Source organism: Phoenix dactylifera, chromosome 8, assembly GCF_051530095.1.
Source record: "Phoenix dactylifera cultivar Ajwa chromosome 8, Ajwa_hap1_PhDact_Kaust_v1.1, whole genome shotgun sequence".
Classification (NCBI taxonomy): domain Eukaryota; kingdom Viridiplantae; phylum Streptophyta; class Magnoliopsida; order Arecales; family Arecaceae; genus Phoenix; species Phoenix dactylifera.
In genome coordinates, this window is record NC_143197.1 from 10,498,475 (window position 1) to 10,519,355 (window position 20,881).

Sequence of the window (20,881 nt, forward strand, 5' to 3'; positions counted from 1 at the left end):
ATGCAACTTCAAAATCAGTTAGAGGAAAAGTAACAACTATCAGACAAGTAAATAATTAGTGACTTATGTAATATTTGATATTACTTAGTAAGTATATGCTTCCCAGGGGCATGTGAGGCAAGCTTCCCTTTATTGCCACTCCTAATAGTTCCAGCTACCTATGTCTAAACAGTACCACCAATTAGTGTATCATCATCATGAGTATTGTGATGCTGTATGAATGTCATAAAGCCTAGAGAGCTTCATCATGATTGTTAAGCCATGTTTAGAGCAAAGATATCCCATATGATGCATAGTTGACTTGAGAATAGATTAGAGAAATGGCTGATGGAAAATGCTTATAGTGATCTCAGAGTGAAGGATAAACATATTAAAGGGAAAATATAATATTGAGGATCGTATTGAACTCCTTAAAAAGCCAAATTTTCAGAATAGGACATGAAATATATAAAATATCATGAAATGCAAAAAATATTGCTAAAGTTAATGGTTTGTAGGGGTAGCAATCAGATTGGGTCAGGTTGGCAGTTGGCTATAGGTTAGGTCAAAATTCTATCAACCCGAACCTAATCCATTTATTAAACGGATTAAAAATCTAGACTCGAACCCGATCTTTTTATTAAATGGTATCCTGAGCTTTTTATTAAATAAGTAACCCGACCTGGCCTGCATAACCCATTTAATAAACTACTCGAATTTGATTAAATAGGTTAAATAGATTGGTCATGGCATGATCCAACTATTAAATGGGTTAAATAGGTCAGAGGTCTATATTTGAACCCGACATATTTAATAGACAGGTATAGGTGAGTGGACCTGTTTATGATCTAGACCCTGTATGCCAAATCTGAACTTGCTTAAAGCGGGTTGGTTGCAGGCCGGTTGGTGGCTTGAGTCATAAATTGCCGCCTCTATTGATGTGAAAGAAAAAAAGAAAATAAATGGTCAAGGAATTGGAAATGAGTTGGTTCGGCCGGTTAAAAATCAATTCTTTAGGAGATGCAAACTTGAAAGACAGATTGAAATTGAAGATATCAAAACAAAAGGAATACTTATAGTCATTTGGCAACATAAAAAGCCGACTTCACCTAAACAGTACCAAAAGCTACTGTGCCAAGCTAGAAGTACAATTCTTGGATATAAGCTACATAACTGCAGTGGAGTTATTGGAATGTTGTGTTAACACAGTGAAGTAATAATAGGGGCAAATTCCTAATCCTAATTAAATATACATATATATATATATATATATATATATATATGTATGTATAGATAGATATATGTATTATATATGTGGATATATATTTGTAAAAATACATGTGCAAATGCATGCAGAATCACCAAATACTCATATATTATAGAGAAAAACAGATGCTTCGTAAAATGCTAATATTGATTTCTAATTCATTATTAAATACATCAACTAAGGTTTTGAGAATCTTTTCGAATTTCTTATCCAATCAACCTTAGAAGTTAGTCAGCAACCCTGGAGACTACAATGAACATCTGGTCTGACCACTATTTTGCACGATGGACTATGCGATTGCTTCTAATAAGAGGGATATTGAGAAACAAAGGAGTTCAGAGAGAGGAGCGGTTCTGGGTTTGCGGAAGCCAAGTAGCCATTCAAGGACCAGGATTACTTTGGTACTTTTATGAGCAATGGTTCAATCCAACCATTCATGTATAGTCAAAGGTCAAGAATGGCTAAATTGTTTGTCTAATAAAAAAATTAGGATAGGAAAATGCCCGAAAACGAGCTTTTGAACTTGTAGTTATGAATGGTGAAGATAGGAGATAAACAGTACAAAAATTTTATTGGCACTCTATAAAACATAGTTGGATTCATCAAGACAACTTTTACATGTTCAAAGCAATAACAGCCCATACAACTTAAACTTTCCTAGTTTATTCCAAGCAATTTCTTAATCTAACTTTTCCTCTCAAACTACTACAAATCCATGGGTATTATGCTATCTTGTTGATTACCTCTGCATGACTATTCCCCTTACAAAGATCAAATACCACTGCAATCTTCTAAGCAGACTACTCTTTTGAGCTCTAAACACCATCTCGCAGATATAGCTATTTACTCTCCCCTAAAAAACTATAACCATATAACTTATCCAATTATGACACTAACTTTTGATTTTTGAAAACCCATTCAAACTTTCAAGAAGCTTTTTGAATTTATGGATACTTTTTATGTTCTAACAAGAGGAACAACCACAGATTGGCTATAATGTGAAACTGGGATTAGATGAATTAATAGTGAAGTGGAGTAGAGAAAACAAGATATATAACGTTGCAGGATAAAAGAATAACTACAGGAAACCTCCATTCTTACAAGTTTACAACATTTCTTTATGTAAAATAAATAAAAATAACTAAATAAATAGAGACCTGACCTAGCAATCTTCTACATTGGCCATCGGATCCTCTGTCAATGGATCTAAGACATTTATTCTAAGTATTTGTAATCTCAAAAAAAAACTAATATTCTCTATTCCATTAAGACAACTCTTACTAGGTGATTGGGTGGGGTTTGGCAGTTGGCAGATGAGGGTGAGAGGTATTGGTAAGATGCATGGTTGGAGTAGGCAAGAGTGAAGCGGAAGCGGTTTCGGACATGGAATAATGAGACTTAAAAGAATTATGTGAGGGTTTTGGTTGGCTTGAGATAACTCTCATTTGAGAGTTGAGAGTGGAAGGAGATTTCTTCTTTTGGTCCCTCATCATTTATAGGAGTGGAGGAAGTGAAATCCATCTAGGATTACTATCAGGTTGGAGTTGGAGTAATGCAAGGAGTTGTAAGGGATTATTAGTAAATTAGCAAAAATGTGTCCTATCGAATTGGAAGGTTTTTTATTATTATTATTATATTATGTGTTGTTATATAGATGACTAGGATTGACTTGATAAGATCATAACGCTCCAATTTTGGTTCTTGTTAGATATTTATTGGCACTTTTATATATAGTATATATGTAATATATATATAGTATATATGTAATATATATATAGTATATACATGTGTATAAGCAAGGAATGCTGAACCGGTCCGTACCGGCCGGTTCAGCTCGTACCGAACCGGTCCGTACCGGCCGGTTCAAAAATGGCACCATCCCGTACCAGTCCGTACCGGTCGAAACCGGTCCGAACCGGCCCATATCGGCCCCCGTATCGGCATGTACCGACCAGTACCGGCTAGGCTAATTTTTTTTGGGCTTTTGGAGACCGAATCAGTGGTACTAGTTCGAACCGGTCCAAACCGGTACTGAATCGGTTCGGTGGCCGACCGGTACGTCTACCGGTACCGGTTCGGTGATCCTTCTGTGTGTGTGTATTATATATATCTATATCTATATATATATATGTGCATGTATATGTATATTTACACACACACACACACAGATATATATATATATGTATACATATGTATGTGTGTATATATAACACATTCATATGTATGTGTACATATACATAAATATATGTAATACATATATACATACATATGTATGTGTGTATGGATGCATGCATGCATGTATTTATTTGTATATATAGGGTGGATGAGGATCCGATTGGCCAAATTTGAAGTCAGGTTCTTGTTAGATGAAATCGAAAGATGGGAATCCAACACTAACGATTTGAGCTGTTGGATGTGATCTACTACCTCTCAACGGCTTATAAACCAAAAATCATCTGATTTGGAGCCTCTTAGCCTATACATGCATGTAAGGAGAGAGTGGATTGTTCATGGTTGTGGTTATCATACTCATCTAATGGATAGTTTTGGAGTGGGCCATGCAAAGTTGGATTGCAGTAGTGAGGTCCTATATGACCCATGTATGAATCATGCTTGGCCCCATAAATATGATATTCTTTTTCCTTCTTTCAGAAAATGTCTTGTATCTCTCTCTCTCTCTCTCTCTAAATATGGCATCTTTTCCTTTCTAGAAATATCTCTAGTGAACTTCTCTCTCTCTCTCTCTATCTCTCTCTCTCTCTCTCACACACACACCCCCCAATATGCTCTCTCTAGCTCTCCCCTCTCCCATCTTTTTTTTTTGAAAACAATACCATGCATAGCACTTGCAAAATACTAGTTAAATATAATGAATATATAATTATCTATGTGTACAATGCATATGATAGAAATCTAGTCTGCTTTAAATGTGGGTGTATATTGTCAAAAATGCTAAACTAACATCACACCTGATAAGAAAACCTGAAAAAATAAGGGTTATGCCTGTTTAGAGGTGAAGGATCAGGTGCCTATGTACAACGGGAAGTTCTGTGAGCCCTAATTCTGATTTGTTTAGCATTTATTGTGAAGGTTGATGTTAGTTTGCATGGGCCTTGTTTATACAGGTAAGGTTATTGAATTTTTAGTTAATTTATATCCATCATAATTATTTTATTGTTTATGTCACTTCCTCTACTTTTTTTTTGTTATATATATGTTCCTTGAGGACTTGTTATTTACTGAATTGTGATATAACCTAATTATAAATAAAGGTATGTCTTTTTAATATCTTTTCCTTCCAGTTTCTCTGGATGCATGTGTTTTTTTTTTTGTTAACTTGTTTTTTAGGGGGAAGGGGGTCGTGACATTGAGTTTCCAAATGTGTTCTATCTGTCTGTTTTATATTTTAAGTACATCAAGTGAATATTTCTTGCAATTCCTCTGACTCTATCTATTTGCTTATAATTGGTGGCTACTAATCTAGTCTCCCTTATAATCTCTTCCAGTTCCAAGACCTCACTTGTCTTTCGAAGCACAGTTAGTAGCTGGAAAATCTCACAGACTTTCTTCTATCAGTTGCCCTGAGCAACCTGAACCATCAGATTTACATTGTACAGTCTCTAGAGGGAAAGAAAAACATAAAGCCCAGTTGAAGTATCCTCAGAGGCTTCGCAGGCTTAACATATTTTCTTCAGATAAAACTGAGGTAACTTCCTTGGATTTATGAATGTTTTGTGGGTTGTTGCTTCTATTGGATCAGAAAATTGCTTTAAATGAAAAACCATACTAGTTTTGAGTTTTCACTTCCCTGACATTCTTGTCTATATCAAGTTTAGTCGAAGTATAAATTGGTTAAATAATGGGCAGTCTTTCACTACCATATTTTCATAGCATAGCAGTTGTCCCTTGAGGGGGAAGATATCACTTTACCATGTGATCTTAGAGGGGAGCTCTCAAAGCTGTGCTTTCATGATAATTTATTAGTTTCGCAATACTTGCTATCAAGGTCCGCCGTACCGGTACCGGTGGCCGGCCGGACCGGTACGGTACCGGTCCGGTCCGGTACGTACCGGCTGGTACCGGTCCCGTACCGGCCGGTACGCGGTGGTTTCAAAAACCATAGCGCGCGGCGCTGTGGTTCTAAAAAAAAAAAATCATACCGGCCGGTTCGCACCGGTACGAGGCCGGTACCGGCCGGTACGGGCTCCGAACCGGTCGGTACGGGCCCGAACCGGCCGGTACGCACCCGTACCGGCCGGTTCGGATAAAAAACCGGAAAATATAAATTATATAATTTCGTTCTTCTTATATAAAGTTTTGTAAGCAAATATAAGCAGTAAAGCTATTAAATGCGTTATGAGTAAAAACTCACGCAACATTGCTAACTAGTATGAAAAAATTAGGGGTCTTATGAGACATGCAAGAATAACCACAGTGTGCTATGAACATGATAACTTTTTTTATCTAAATTGTAAAGGATATCATTGCAGTTTCCTGCAATTATGGTGTTTGGGTCTTATGTTGGACCATTGGTTTAGTATACCTGGGGCTGTTTGCATTTCTTCTCTATAGACTAGTGACTAGAGGGAGGATCAAGTTTGTTCGAGTTATTTGCTTTGTCATTATTTTCTTTGTGCCTTTTGTTTCACATAATCTTTTTATAATCTTCCTGTTGCTTATTTGAACATTCAATGATTTTTACTATCTTCTTAGTTGACACATTTTCTGGAATGACAAACACATGCTTTGCCTCATCAATTACAATATTTTATCGGTTTTTTTTTTTCAATTTGGAAGTATAATAATCATATCTTCTCTTGTTCTAATGCTTTTTTTGTGGATGGCAGAACATGCAACCAATTGATCGTTTTGTTGTTGAAGAATATCTGCTGGATGTGCTTCTTTTCTTTAATGGATGGTTTGTAAATGCCACTTCTTTTTCATATTTAACACCATGGCCTATGCTTTTGCTGAAATTTTAATTTCCATCTCAATTTTGACATGTTATCTCTAATCTTTATTATTGGTGTACAAAAAATTCTAAATTTTCTAGTCAGATCATTATTAGCTAAAAACTTGATTGGTAGCTGTAATCTTTATGAGTACTAATTGGTGTACATAAGAATGCTAGAGTTTCTAGTTGGAACTCCTTGTATATATTTTATTAGGTAAAGAACTTTTATTTTCTTAATTTTCTTAGCGCTACAGTTGTGACAAATGATATGAGGTTGATTTTGTGCTCATTGGCCGATTGACATGAACAGAATTTCAAGGAACATGCCCTGTAGAATAAGGTTTATTTTGTATCCAACATACTTCCAGCACATGTAATGCACATTCAAAGAATTTCTCTTCTGCCTTGTACTTAGTTGTGAACAGGTTTTCACTGAGGATCCAACGCCTGGATCATCTTGATTTGCTAATTTGGAAATTGAAGAACAAAGAAATAAAGACAGGAAGACTTTGGAGTCCAGCACACATGCTGGACTTGGGAGTTTTCCCTTGATATGTTGGGATAAATTGATTGGTTTTTTTATTAGTTGATTTCAGGTAAAAAGCTAATTGGAGTAAATCTACCATACTGCAACACAACTCTGATTTTGTATATGCACTTGTGTTTAAATCTTTATTTCTTTGGCGATCATTACCCATCTTTTTACCAGACCTGAACAGAAATACTGTTCTAGAATTTGATATCATGTAGAACATTCTCTTTTAACTTCATTTCACCTTCTACCATCCATATTTTAGTGGAAACTTTTTCTAGGTATGCCTAACGACTTACATCTTAACGGATGGTTAACATCATTTAGAAATAATGTTTTTGTACTGTGAGGTATTCAGCATTAGTTGATGATGCATATTTCTTTAGAAAATATATTTGGTGTGTCATTGTAATTTTTCTGCCACTGTATTATATTTATGTCATGTTTAGTTACCTACAATTCCTCTTCTAATTCCATAAATTTTGTTTTATTTCTGCTACCATATGGATGCCATATGTTTCCTGCGCTAATGTGAGAATATTATTAATAGTATCACTAGTAGCCTATCATGACATGCTAAAACCATGCTGGCTTTAAACATCCATGCTTGAATTGGCACGACAATTCTATTTTCTCATGTAATGCATCTTTTTGACTATCATTGGATAGCTTTAATCCTTTGAGGCTGAATACCTGCAATCTCACATTTCCATTGTGCAACTTATATTATTCACTTTTATTTTAGATGGGTTGCTGCAATACATTTTATGTATACATATAATTTAAACTGTTGCAATTATCTGTTTCTTGGAAAGATAGCCGAAAGGAATGTGCTTCGTGCATGGTTGGTCTGCCTGTACCTTTCCGCTATGAATATCTGATGGCAGAGACGATATTTTCTCAGGTACATCTGTGTTTTCTCATATAAGTTTACTCACTTCTAGCTGTGGTTCTTCAATGTCATTGATTGCCCAAAACATTTCTGATTTCTGTTTATTTTTCTAGAAAATTCTCTGTTTGTGTTTTTAGAAATTCATTTCAAGTTCACCATATGTGCCTTTGTCGCAAATGCAGAAGGGTTAGGACTGCAATAGCACTTCATGTGCCTAGTGTAAAAAAGAAGAAAATCAAATGGAAGAGGGAAGAATGAAGTTAAGAAACAGAAATAATAAGAAAAGTGTTATTTACAGATTCAACTACAAAATATGAATAGATAATGGCATTACCTCAAGGAAAAGTATACTATTTCAATCAATGATATAACATAAGATTCTTGTCTGTTGTTAGCGCTATATCTGTTGATAGCATTTAGGATTAGGTCATGGTATGCCGTACCCGTACCGTACCGGTTCGGTACTGGTACGGGTGGTGTACTGACCTTCGGTATGCAAAAAAAAAAAAAAATTTCGTACCGTACCGTATCGATACTATACTAGTGTGGCACCGGTACAGGGTCTGGTACCGGTACGGCGAACCTTGATTTAGATCAATGTTCAACATGAACTTAACAGTGTGCTAGGACTTCTTCAACCTGTACTGGCCCATAAGAAGTCTTGTATCATTAAGAGACTTTTATTAGGTTGAAAACATTAATAACAGTCTGGCAGCTCTTTTCCTTAACCTTCCTCTAGCATTGAGGATCCCAACTAGTGTCGAAATTGGTGCAAAATCTTAGCTTCCTGTCAGATATCAAGCTAGATTTTGGGGTCCATTATTGTGAAACGAAACCTGCAATTCTATGTTAGCTTTGAGATTGCTTCTTACAAGCTAAAACTGACATATAGATACTACATCATGTCTCTAGAATGGTAGCTAGCTTATTTTCTTCAGTATTCTGAAATTTAAATTGCATATGCAGAATTGTAAGAGTAAGATTAAGCACAATATTGTCGCCAGTTTTTGAATAATTAGGCTTATTGAAATTGTTTCATACAAATTTATGTTTTTAATTTTGCATGACATATGATTAAACCAATTTTTTATAGTATTTGACCACCTTTTAATCCCTAGTGTCTTATTATATTTTACTGATTTCTATATATAAAATAACTGTAAACGGCGCGAACTGTAGTTGAGTGTCACATTATCCAGTTTTCTTTTACTGTTAGCTCAAATGATGACTCAACTCAAATTTTGGCTACATACAACCTGGACCATGCTCTGAGAGGCCCTTCTCATTATAATATGATGGCATAATTGGCTCTTTTTTTTTTTTTTAAATTATAGGTTGAGATGATGAGAACTGTCTTATTAGAGGAGATGCTTGATTAAGTGATATTAACCTTCTCTCAAAGGAAATTTATCAATATCCTTTCACAGGGCCATTCCCCTGATGCCTGATTTGCAGAGAACTTGTGGCTCCCTCAACATCATGATTTTTTTTGAGAGCTATAGACCAAATACCAAATAATGGAAACCAACTACAAGAACATGAATGTTGGAAATAGTGTTTTAGAGAGAATTGATGAAGAGATATTTTGATGAAATTGTTTTTTTTGGGTCAACTAAAGGAATGGACAAAGCAAAGAAGCCATCTTTTTTGGAGCAATGCCTTATTTTAACAGTCAGTTTCCTAATTTTTTTTGAGCCCTATGTTGAATTTTTCTGATTCCTCTCTTCATATTTAACCTGACAAAATTATTCTCAGAAAAAAAGACAAAATGCTTATTGCAATTCAAAGGATTTTTTTAATGGAAAAAAATATTTGCCCAAGATGCTCTCTAGTAAATATATTTGGCCCCATAAGCCAGTTCAAGCATTCTGTTGTCAATTTTGGGAAGGCTGAAACTTCAAATTGTTTTTTGATTTGTCTTTGACACACATCAGGATTAGATATGTTACATTATGAGAGTCTTGCTGGCCAAATACAATAATGTTTTTCAACTGTGGAATTTATCTTGCGTTGGTGCATACTCCTTGTTTGAAATTGAACTCGTAGGTGTTACCGCTGTGCCATTCATGTGGGAGATGGATGGTCATGCTTTTCAGATTAATTAAAAACTTTGGGCTGATTTTTATTTCTCTCATCCTGTCCAAAACATGTAGGCACAATAACTGAAAACCTCACCGATCTGGGTAATTGTATTTTATGTATGCTATGCGATTTTGACACTTATTGTTAATTCTTGTCATCTTGCAGCTACTATTGCTGCCGCAGCCACCATTTAAGCCACTATACTATACACTGGTTATCATCGACCTTTGCAAGGTAATTTTATGCTTATCAAATTTATGAGACTGATATGCTACTAATCAAAGTTTTTGGAACTTCCCTCAAATTTGCTTTGATGCCCATCTTTCTCACTTCTGCTTTGATTGGTTTAACATAGGGGTGCTTAATTCCTTCTGTGAAATACTTTCTTGAAAATTTTTATATTACCTCTTCTCTGAATTCTTTACTTGATTACTGACATTGGAGCATAACTTTAGGCAGCTTTCTCATGTAATTTACATGTTAATGATTATGCTCTCTTCCATGTGTTTTCTATCTGCCTTCTTTTTTCTGTTATCACCACTTTATTTCAAAAAAGAAAATCCTTATGATTGCTCTATCTATTTTAAATGCTTCACCTAACTATTTTTTCTTATAGATGTTGCACCTTTGTGGTGTGTATCCAATGCCTTTAGGTTGAATTTTCATTATTATATTATTACCTAATGTTTCTTTTATCATGCTACCTGTGTGGGTCAGTGAACAAACTGTGGGCTGAAAACTATTTTATACCATATACCTCTTAATCAATGACCATGCTTTTTTTTGCCTTTTTAAATTTTTTTGAGCGAATTATATTCTGTCTCATCGGGAACTGTTCTATGTCTTGTCGTATTCTTATAGGCACTTCCAGGGGCATTCCCAGCTGTTGTAGCAGGAGCTGTACGTGCGCTCTTTGAGAGAATTGCTGATTTGGACATGGAGTGCCGCATTAGGCTCATTTTATGGTTTTCTCATCACTTGTAAGTCTGGTTTCTTCTTGAAGTATCTAATTTGGTGGATGACATCTGAAAGTAAGGCCGAATTATATTTCATTGTGGGAAAATAGTCCATGGACCCTTTTCTTTTTGATTCTTATACCTTGTATTTTTTTTCATTAAGCAGTTTTTGCACCTATGTAGTAGATATGCTGTTTTGTGAATATGTATTTCTTTTTACATTTTTTTTGGCATCTTTGGCATTATAATTCAGAAGATATACACTTAGATAAAAGAAACTATGATTTTGGTAGTATATGTTATAGATTATTAGCCATTCTCTGCTGCAAATTTGAAAATGTTGGTTGAGGATTTAGTTCTCTTAATCCTTGCTGCTTGTTTTTGATCCAAAGTTTCCAATTTAATGATGACAATGGTTGTAGATTTGGTAGGATGGTTACGAGTTATAATAAGATTATATGAAATGCACGGATCGGGATTTTGTCATTTTCCTCTTTGTAACTTTGTTTTATCTATTGGAAATTAAAAATTATAGGTAATAGAGCTTTTCTTATTCCCAATGCACACTTGTGAGTGGAAGTTACCACAGGATTCTTTGTCCCCATAATGTTTATTGCAAAGTTTTTGGTAAGTATAACTGTTACAATTCTTTGGCAGCATGGTTGCATATTTCTTTCTCAAATAAAGTTGGAACCTAAATTAAAGTTCACTAAAGTAGCCATCTAAATTACTTCATCATTTGTGATATCACTGGTTATTTCTTGTTAATCTGTCTCACTATCAATGGGTCTCATCCATAGCCAAACGTTCAGTATTTGGGGAATGATTTTGGTGATTTTTTAACTGTTTATTGTCAAAACATCATGTGATTTGGAGATCTCTAGCTTTTGCATCTGGCAGTCAAAAATATGCATTTGGTGGTCAAAAATATGCATTGTTTGTGCTATTTAAATTGTTCATTTTAAACCACCAGATGCATAAGCGATGCATATATTAGGGATCGTCAAATTAGATGATTTTTTAACTGTAAGCGGTTTAGAGATAGTAAATCACATCCAACGGCTCAGATTATTGGTGTTGGGTCCCTATTCATCCAATTAGGATCAAACTTATTTGGGGTGTTGTGTGGCCGTGTGGGTGTCCATTTATTAGTTCTATTCATGTATGTATGTATGTATGGATGGATGGATGGATGGATGCATGCATGTATGTATGTATGGATGATTGTAGATGCATGTATGGATGTATGTGTATGAATAGATGTATGTATGGATGCGTGTATGGATGTATGGATGGATGTATGATGCATGAATGTATGGATATATGGATGTATGTGTGTATGTATGGATGGATCAGCTGTAAACATGAGTTAGATTTATAAAATGTTTGGTTGTTGGGAAGAAAAGAAATAGGATGGAGACATCTACACTTTGGGAAGAAAAGAAATATGGGGAAGAAGGCAGAAAAAGACAATGAGAGAGATACAATTGGAACGGTCTCTTGGTTTCCCATTCTGAGAAAAATTAATTTTTTTAATATATTTCTAATTCTAATCCGTAAGTTCAAAAATCCTATGCCATAAAAAAAAACTCTATATGTAGCCTGCTGCCTTAAGGATAGAGGGTGCACGAAGTCATGGTGCATGAGTTTCTCTTGATCGCACCAAGTAATTCACAACATGAATTATTCATAAACGTTGCAAATTTGATGACATTTCATGTTGCATTCATGACTGACTATATTATTTGGAGAATGGCTCAGCTAGATTGCTAGCCATGAGCAATTCACGATTTTTTCAAAAAATTCGTCGAATGTTGTGACAATGAAGGATATTCTCAATTTTGATTCCCAATCTATAGTGATTGTTTACAGATTTTCCAGGGTGACTTGCAAAAAATTAGTAGCAGATCATTGAAAATATTGGTTTGAGCATATACTATCCGGTTTATGTTGCACAATAACTTGAACAGGATTCTGACTCCAAGGGACTGCTGAATTTGCGAAACAGAACTATATCTCTCTCTTATTCCCTTAGTGAAAATTAGAATTTAAGTTGAGGAAAATTGTTTTTTAAAAAACAGGGACAGGTTGTGATGGAGGTGAACTTCATGAATCTCGTTCAAATAAATAGAAAGCTGCCTAGTATTAAGTTTCTAACTCAAAAATATAAACCTCTCCACCAATTGATCAAAGACTTCTCGTATGTGCTTTCTTCCAAAAGAAAATGAGATAGACTCCTGTTCTACAGACTCCCAACCCCTTCATAGCACTTAACTAACAAACTGTGATACTTCAACGAAAACAAACAAAAGTTTGAATTCCTATGCAGCACATACAAGAAGGCATGTAAACAACCATTGATATACACTTTCAAACTACAGGAAGCCTTCTAACTCAACCTGCAAACTTAAATTATTAATTGATGGGATCCCAAGATCAAACATTATAATAATTTGATGTGCCCTAAATTTTGTAATATAGGAAATCTTGATTTTATTTGATTAATTAGAATAGAGGTTTAAAACTTAGGGCTCCTTAGAAGTGGAAGCTTTGTGTGGAAGTCTCATATGGTTAAGTCTCCTTTTTGGAGAACTTCTATGTGAGCAACTTCTATGTGGAGATAGTTTCCTAATTTCTTGTATGTTGAATTTGGAAAAAGCTCTCAAGCTGCACAAGCGTTTAGATAAATTTTGTGAAAGCTAAGAGCTATTATTGCACATATTGCTTGCATTCTACATTTTCTCCTTTTTGGCTTAGCTCCTTGTCTGAAGGGTATTACTCGTATTCATTGGCATCTTATGCTTTATGAAATTTGATTATGGCTTGTTTAACTATTCTACAAGTTGTCAATAAAGGATAGTATTTGTAGGGTTGCATTTAGACAATGAGGTGCAGTTAGTTCACTTGTTCTGAAAAGTTACTGCATCTTCTGTTGTTTTTAGTGTCAATGACTGGAAATTTGTGGGTCACTCTCTTAATTTAATAATTGCACGGTGCTGCAGATCAAATTTTCAGTACATTTGGCCATGGGAAGAATGGGTGCATGTTAAAGATCTTCCAAAATGGGCCCCAGAACGGGTTTTTGTTCAAGAAGTATTAGAAAGGGAAGTTCGTTTATCATACTGGGACAAAGTCAAGCAGGTAAATATCAGTACTAATCACTTGTACCAAAAATGACCAGTTAATTCATGTAACAATGTGGGAGCTGGTCGCTTGAGTAACATAGAGTTCTGCTGGAATTCAGAAGCCATTTGTCATCTAAAGTAATGGCAGTAATGTATTGTCAACAGTATGTAGATAATTACACCAACTTTAACCCCTGTTTTATGTTTTTGGTATCTCTGTTCTGATAATAGTTGCAGTTTCGATGTTATTCACAGTCATCTCTGTCATGTTTTTCAAATTCAGCAGTTTCTTTGTCCTAACGATACCACTACCTGTATGTAAATTTGATGCACCTTCTGTATGATTTAAATGACTGCTGAAATCATTTTACATTCATGCTGTTTCCTGGTCATCTAATTGCTATAATTCTATTCTTGGATGCTGGTCAATGTAGTTGTTACAGCCCAAGGTAATGACCTTCCAAATATATGGGGATTCTATGTTTTTGCCACATTTTCTTGTATTACCAAGTAGAATTCAAATTATGTCCATCTGTTAGCAACATGTGGAAGACTGGTAGGTCGGTCTGTGCAAGGATGAAACCATGATTGCAATTTTAATTCATATGACTCTGGATTTGTAAATGTTCCGGGTCCTTGCTTTTCCAGTTTTCAACTTCTGAAAGTACTGCTTGGGACAACTTTGCCACGGTATTTTTATAACTTGTAGATGATGAGATGTATACTCATGTAGTGCACATTGCACATTATCCTTCTGTTCAAAATTATTATGCACTGCCATGGTGTAAGTGCACTTTCTCTTATGCTATTTTCTTATCTTTTTCAGAGTATTGAAAATGCCCCTGCTTTAGAGGAATTACTTCCCCCAAGGGGTGAGCCTAACTTCAAGTACAGTACTGAAGATAGTCGCGAAGGCATGGATGGCTACACACTTTCTAAGGAGTTTAACAGTATGGTTAGGGCAAGGAAGACTGCCCGTGAGATTACTTCATGGGTAGAGGAGAATATAATTCCAGTGCATGGCTTTAATGTTGCACTTGAAGTCGTTATTCAGACTCTTCTTGATATTGGTTCAAAAAGTTTCACTCATTTAATCACAGTTTTGGAGAGATATGGTCAGGTCATAGCTAAGTTATGTCCTGATCAGGATAAGCAATTTTTGCTAATGGACGAAATTAGTTCCTACTGGAAGAACAATACTCAGATGACTGCTATCGCTATCGACAGAATGATGAGTTACCGACTCATATCCAATTTGTCAATTGTTAGATGGGTTTTTTCTCTTTCTAATATCAACCAATTCCATATTTCAGATCGTCCATGGGAGGTATACTTTGCATCTTTGTACTTTTATAAACTTTTACAGCTTATTGGTAAGGTTCATGACTTTGTCGCATTTTATCATAGAACTTGGCCAACACTGTGCGGTGAGTTTTACAACTATGGACCACCAAGATTTCCTTCAAGATTAACTTTGTAATAATTTCCTCTTAATAATAGTTGTTTCTCCCCAGTCTTTCTGCTGTTATGTTTTGGATCCATTTTCCAGAAGCCATTGTAGTTTGGTTACATGAAGAACCATTATGTATTTTATTCGAAAAACCTGCTGAAAATGCTAAGCTGAGTTGTTTAGTGATGTGGACTCACCTGATGTTGTCAGGTATATTGCCTGCCCAATAGTTTGTAGCTTAACACTTGCATGAAAGTTGTGATTGTCCAATGTTCACTTTTTTTATGGACTATTTTTTTTTCTTTTTTGTGAAGTTGAGGGAAAAATATTTGTTTGATAAAATAAATTCTATCTAATTGAAGCTTGTTTTTATAAATACAGATAAACATTACCAGGTTTTGGACATATACTTGACTACATGTAAGAGAACTATAGTATATTTTGGAATTTAATTTTTAGTGTTAAATAAAAAATGAAGTTTGAATTGTTTTCAAGTTGTAATAAGTCAAACTGGAAGCCATTACTACTATGGAATTTATAGGCACGTAACTATACTTGGGCACTGGGCCGGGCCGCCCACGGCCTGGCACGGCCCGGCACGGCCCGACACGAAGCGGGCCGTGCCTGGCACGGCCCGCTAGCTACAGTACCGGGCCGTGCCTGGCACGGCCCATTCAAGGGGGCCGTGCTGGGTCACGGGTTTCTGGCCTGCGGGCCGAGCCCGGCACGGCCCGCTTCGGGCCTGGGCCGGCACGGCCTGCTCTTGGCCCGCGGGCCAAGCACGGCACGGCCCGCGGGCCAGCCCGGCACGGCCCATAAGGGCCTGGGCCGGGCCAGGCACGGCCCGTCTCCATAAAAATTAATGCTTCATAAATTTTTTTAATAAATTAATAAATATTGAAAACTAAGGATTTATTAATATAAAGCCACCTTAATGGTGGGGGGTTTGGCATAGACCCCTACCAGTTTATTAATTTAAATCAAAATGGTACATGAAGGAAGGTTTGGACCTTGGTCTGACCTCCAGAATACAATAAGAAAGGGGAAAAAATAGAGATGACTCACTTTAACAATTAAAAAAATAAAAATGTACAATTATAAAAAATTAAGAAATCTTACTAATCATCAGTGATTCAGTGAATCAATATTCACTCTTCAGTAGTGTTTGTATCATCATCATCAGAGGATGTATTATGTCCACCTTTATCTTGAAGTCTTGCCTCAGCATCCAACCAATCTTTGAAGCAGAGAAGCATCTCAACCGTTTCGCCCGTCATCCTACTTCTTTTTTCGTCAAGAACACGCCGACCTGCACTAAAAGCGGATTCCCTCTGTCTGGAATTAGATTGAATAGAATAGGCCCTGCTACCGTGGACATCGGCACAGCTAAAATATCGCGTGCAATTGCAGACATAACAGGATATTGATTTTTAACACTCTTCCACCAAGATAATACATCTAGATTCTCTATTTGATTTTCATCATATGCGGACTGAAGATCATTTCGTAAATAAAATTCTAGTTCACTACATAAAGATGAAGAAGATGAAGATAAACTTGAAGCATGTATGTGTTTTCTCTGTGCAATGAATGAAAAAATAGATGACGAACGAGAACTACTAGAAGAAGAAATAGAGCTTTGTACGGAGAATCTAGATCCACGAATTTTTTCATCATATATAGCATAAATATCATAAAGAAGTTGTTTTACCTCATTTTTAGCAGGTTCAGGATCTTGATTCATATTTTCACAGTATGCATCAAGTAAAATTAGCACGCCATTCAATTTAACTCTTGGATCAAATACAGCAGCTAAGTTATGCATAGGACATATCTTGTCCCAATACTCATTCCATTTAGATTCCATTTGGTCAATAATAGGCATTAAAACATCATCATATCTATGTTCTGCAAATTTTTGACTAATTATATATGCTTGTTGTAAAAATGAACATGAAGTTGGATAATAAATACCGGAAAGAACATTGGTAGCATTATAAAAACTAAGCAAAAAATCTTCCAAAATTTTTTCTTTATTCCAATCAGTTTCAGTCAATGTAAAGCCTAATCCACGATCATTAATATATGCACTTAATAAGTTTTTATATGGGTATGCATCATGTATCATGCTATATGTTGAGTTCCAACGAGTAATTACATCAAGTTTAAATTTTTTAAAACGTTTACCATGATTTATACATAGTTCCTTAAATTCTTGAAGTCTTGATCTTGAAGCATGAATAAAAGAAACTGCATTACTAATTTTTGAAATCACATCTTGAATTATGCCCATGCCAGCTTGAACAGAAAGATTTAAGATATGATATGCACATCTAATATGCAATAAATTTTCATCTAACATGGGATGCAATGAGTCTTTTAATAATGTAACAGCAGAATTATTATTAGATGCATTATCAAAAGTAATAGACATAATTTTATCATTAATATTATATGAACATGCAGTTTGATAAATGACATTTGAAATTTGTTGCCCAGAATGTGGAAAATCAAAAGCACGAAAAGCAAGAATACGTTTATTTAATTGTCAATCATTATCAATATAATGAGCAGTAATGGCAATAAAACAATTACTACCTACAGATGCTGACCAAATATCAGAAGTTAATGAAATTTTTACATTTAAAGTAGAAAGTGTTTCAATTAAACTTTGTCTCATTGCTAAAAAGTTAGTCATAGCTACTCTTCTAAATGTACGCCTACTAGTTCTTTTGTAAGCAGGTTGTAGGTTTAATTGAACATATTCTTCAAAATTAAAAGATTCACATAAACTAAAAGGTAATTCATCCTTAACTATCCATTTTACAAGTGCTTTTTTTTGATTTTCTTGATTATATGCAAAATTACCTACAAGTAATCCCCCTTGTATATTAAGGGTACTTTGAGTTTGAGCATGAGAATCATGCATCCTATGACTCTCTTGATGTCTTTTTAAATGCCCTGTTCCCCCACTACTATTACAACTATAAAGTTTGGCACATTTTTTACATTTAGCTTTCCAGACTCCATCAACCATAACTCTATCAAATTCATTCCATACAGCACTAGTCCTCTTACGAGAAGAGGTTTGATCTTCACTCGGTTCACTAGTTCTAGAGGAACTAGGAACATGGGGTTGGGGATTAGTTTCTTCTCCCTCAGAAACAGGAGGAATGCCAAAATGACTTTCCTCAAAAGATGACATATCTAAATTGATGAATTCAAAAAATAAAAACTAACCATAAGGAGGAATTGAGTAGAGGGTCGGAGGGCAGAGGCAGAGCCGAGATTCTGAGCTTCCTCTTGTGCTCTCAACAGGAGTGATCTTCTCTTCTCAACAGGAACCTCCTCTTGTGTAGCACTTGAACACTTGCTAAATGCAAACTAAAAATTAAATTGCTAGAAGAGCACTTTAGAAGAGAGAAATAATAGTAGTAGAGAAGGAGAGAATAGTTGGTTTGGTGTGGTGAGAATGAGGGAGGAAAGGGCTATTTATAGAAGCCCAAAATTTTTTTTCCCAAAATACCCCTCAATTTAGCCGTTTTTGGACTGTTGGGAGGGCATTTTTGGAAATTTTCCAAAATAGCCGTTGGAAACGGCTATTTTTCTCCCCCCCTCTCCAGACGGGCCGTGCCTGGCACGGCCCGTTTGCGCCCGAGACGGGCTGTGCCAGGCACGGCCCGTCTCGTGCCGTGCCGGGCCCGGCACGCCAACAGACGGGCCTGGGCCGGGCCGGCCCGGCACGGCCCGATGCCCAAGTCTACACGTAACATGTGCATGACTTTGCTTAATGAAAATTAACACAATTCTTTTGTGTAGTTCTAGTAAATTATCTCCATATTCAGTATATTTAATTCAATGTGTGGGTTCACAAATTAAATTTAGCATGATTCTTTTCTATAGTTCCGGTATATCATCTTCATACTTACCATCTTTTTTCAATTCAAACTATATTTGTTTAATATGTGTTTACTCAAGAGTATAGACTTGGTTCGTTTCATGACATTTTGCCTGAAACTGGACAAGATTGTCCCTGTTTTTCTTATATATTTATTATTTGTAATATTGTCATACTTATCATCTTTGTAATTCAAATATAGTTCAATACTATTTACTGATTAACATAAGATTGGTCTTTCATACTGTCTTGGCTGAAACTGGCCAAAATTTTGTCTGGAAGGAGAAAGCAAAAGTAAACACCGTAGTTTGGTGCTGCTTTGTCATCCCTGAATCAACAACAGCCACTATATTTCTAAACAGTTTCATGTACAAACACTTACTGCTCTGCAGAGTAGTTTTATTAACATTCTACTCAGTTTATCTTTTTGAATAACTATATATCCTCATCGTCTTTCATACTATTTCAAATTCTGTTGTTGGTTACCATCTAGTCTCCCTTTTCAGTACCTGTACTTTATGATATATCTATTTCCTGCCTGAGTAGCTTTATGACATAGTACCTTGAATCATACTTTCTGGTTTATATTTATTGTCTTAACACAAACCATGTTAATATAGATGGGTCAAGGGTTATTAGGCGTACTTGTAGTAAAAATTGACCCAATGACACCTTATACTGGTGATTGTTTCTTTACCATATTTCTCACAATTGCTTGTTTATTTTAATTGTATTTACTGTTTACTGTGGTTTTTTCTTGATCTTCTCAAAAATCATGCAAACTTATTTGAATCATGAGGCGTGCATATTTTTGTTTAGAATACCTTTTAATTTTCTTTACTTTTTCTAGTCGAGATTTTAGGCTAATTTACATCATTTTGAATCTCTCATCAATTACTCTCTTTTTTCCTTCTAGATTCTTAGGAATGCCGTTGACAAGACGTACAATCGCATTACGGATCTTAGGAAGGAAATCCAATCACTCGAGGGGAGTGTTCTATTAGCTGAGGAAGCCACAAGAAAGGCTATAAAAGAGTACGAAGCTGCTGAATCAAAGCTCGAGGTTGTGGATGGTCAACCTGTACAGTCTGAAAAACCAGGAAGGTTAAAACGACTTAAAGGATATGCTGAGAAAGCAAGAGATAATGAGACATCTGTACGAGAATCTTTAGAAGCTAAGGAGGCTCTCCTTGCTCGAGCCATTGAAGAAAATAAAGTATGTTATTGTTTTGCAATTGGCTTCTAATTATTGGCATTAACTCTAGATGATAGTTCATCAATGGTGCTTAAAACTCTTCAGTTAGCAAATAAGCTAAATTGGGAAAGCATATTGGCTTGGAAAAAACTTCATCAATATAGGACATTTTGACAATCACATACACCTAATAAATGATTATACTTACTCTGATAATAATATTGTTATATGTAATCCGTGGTTAAACTTTGTAGCAATCTCTAAAAATCAAAACCCATACTGTTTTTGTTCATTGATAAGTTCCTGACATTACTATTATATTTTTGTATTATTAACATTGTTATTTTTATGTTTTAATTTGTGTGCATCTTCTGAACTCCCAGTAGCTTTGGTCATATATGCTCTTATATGCTGTGCCCTAAACCTTCTTCTCTTCTCTATTGAAACGATATTGAGAAATTGTTCGAGCAGATCATATTGGGTAATAGCAGCAAATGGGCAATAAGCCTACCAACTTGCAAGTTTGAATGAAATATATTGTCAATAGGAAG

At 35.5% G+C, this 20,881-nt stretch overlaps 1 protein-coding gene across 2 annotated transcripts in view; it reads left to right on the plus strand.

Annotated features, from left to right (window-relative positions):
- The window catches only part of ABH1 (ARM repeat superfamily protein), a 39,545-nt gene that overhangs the window by 17,561 nt on the left and 1,103 nt on the right, over nucleotides 1-20,881 (plus strand). For both annotated transcript variants that reach the window (XM_008812566.6, XM_088702764.2), the window contains 8 exons: nucleotides 4,753-4,952; nucleotides 6,094-6,164; nucleotides 7,552-7,636; nucleotides 9,872-9,940; nucleotides 10,568-10,686; nucleotides 13,665-13,803; nucleotides 14,614-15,114; nucleotides 20,052-20,351. In XM_008812566.6, coding sequence (XP_008810788.4) covers nucleotides 4,753-4,952; nucleotides 6,094-6,164; nucleotides 7,552-7,636; nucleotides 9,872-9,940; nucleotides 10,568-10,686; nucleotides 13,665-13,803; nucleotides 14,614-15,114; nucleotides 20,052-20,351 — 1,484 coding nt within the window. The remainder of the gene's footprint in view (nucleotides 1-4,752; nucleotides 4,953-6,093; nucleotides 6,165-7,551; nucleotides 7,637-9,871; nucleotides 9,941-10,567; nucleotides 10,687-13,664; nucleotides 13,804-14,613; nucleotides 15,115-20,051; nucleotides 20,352-20,881) is intronic.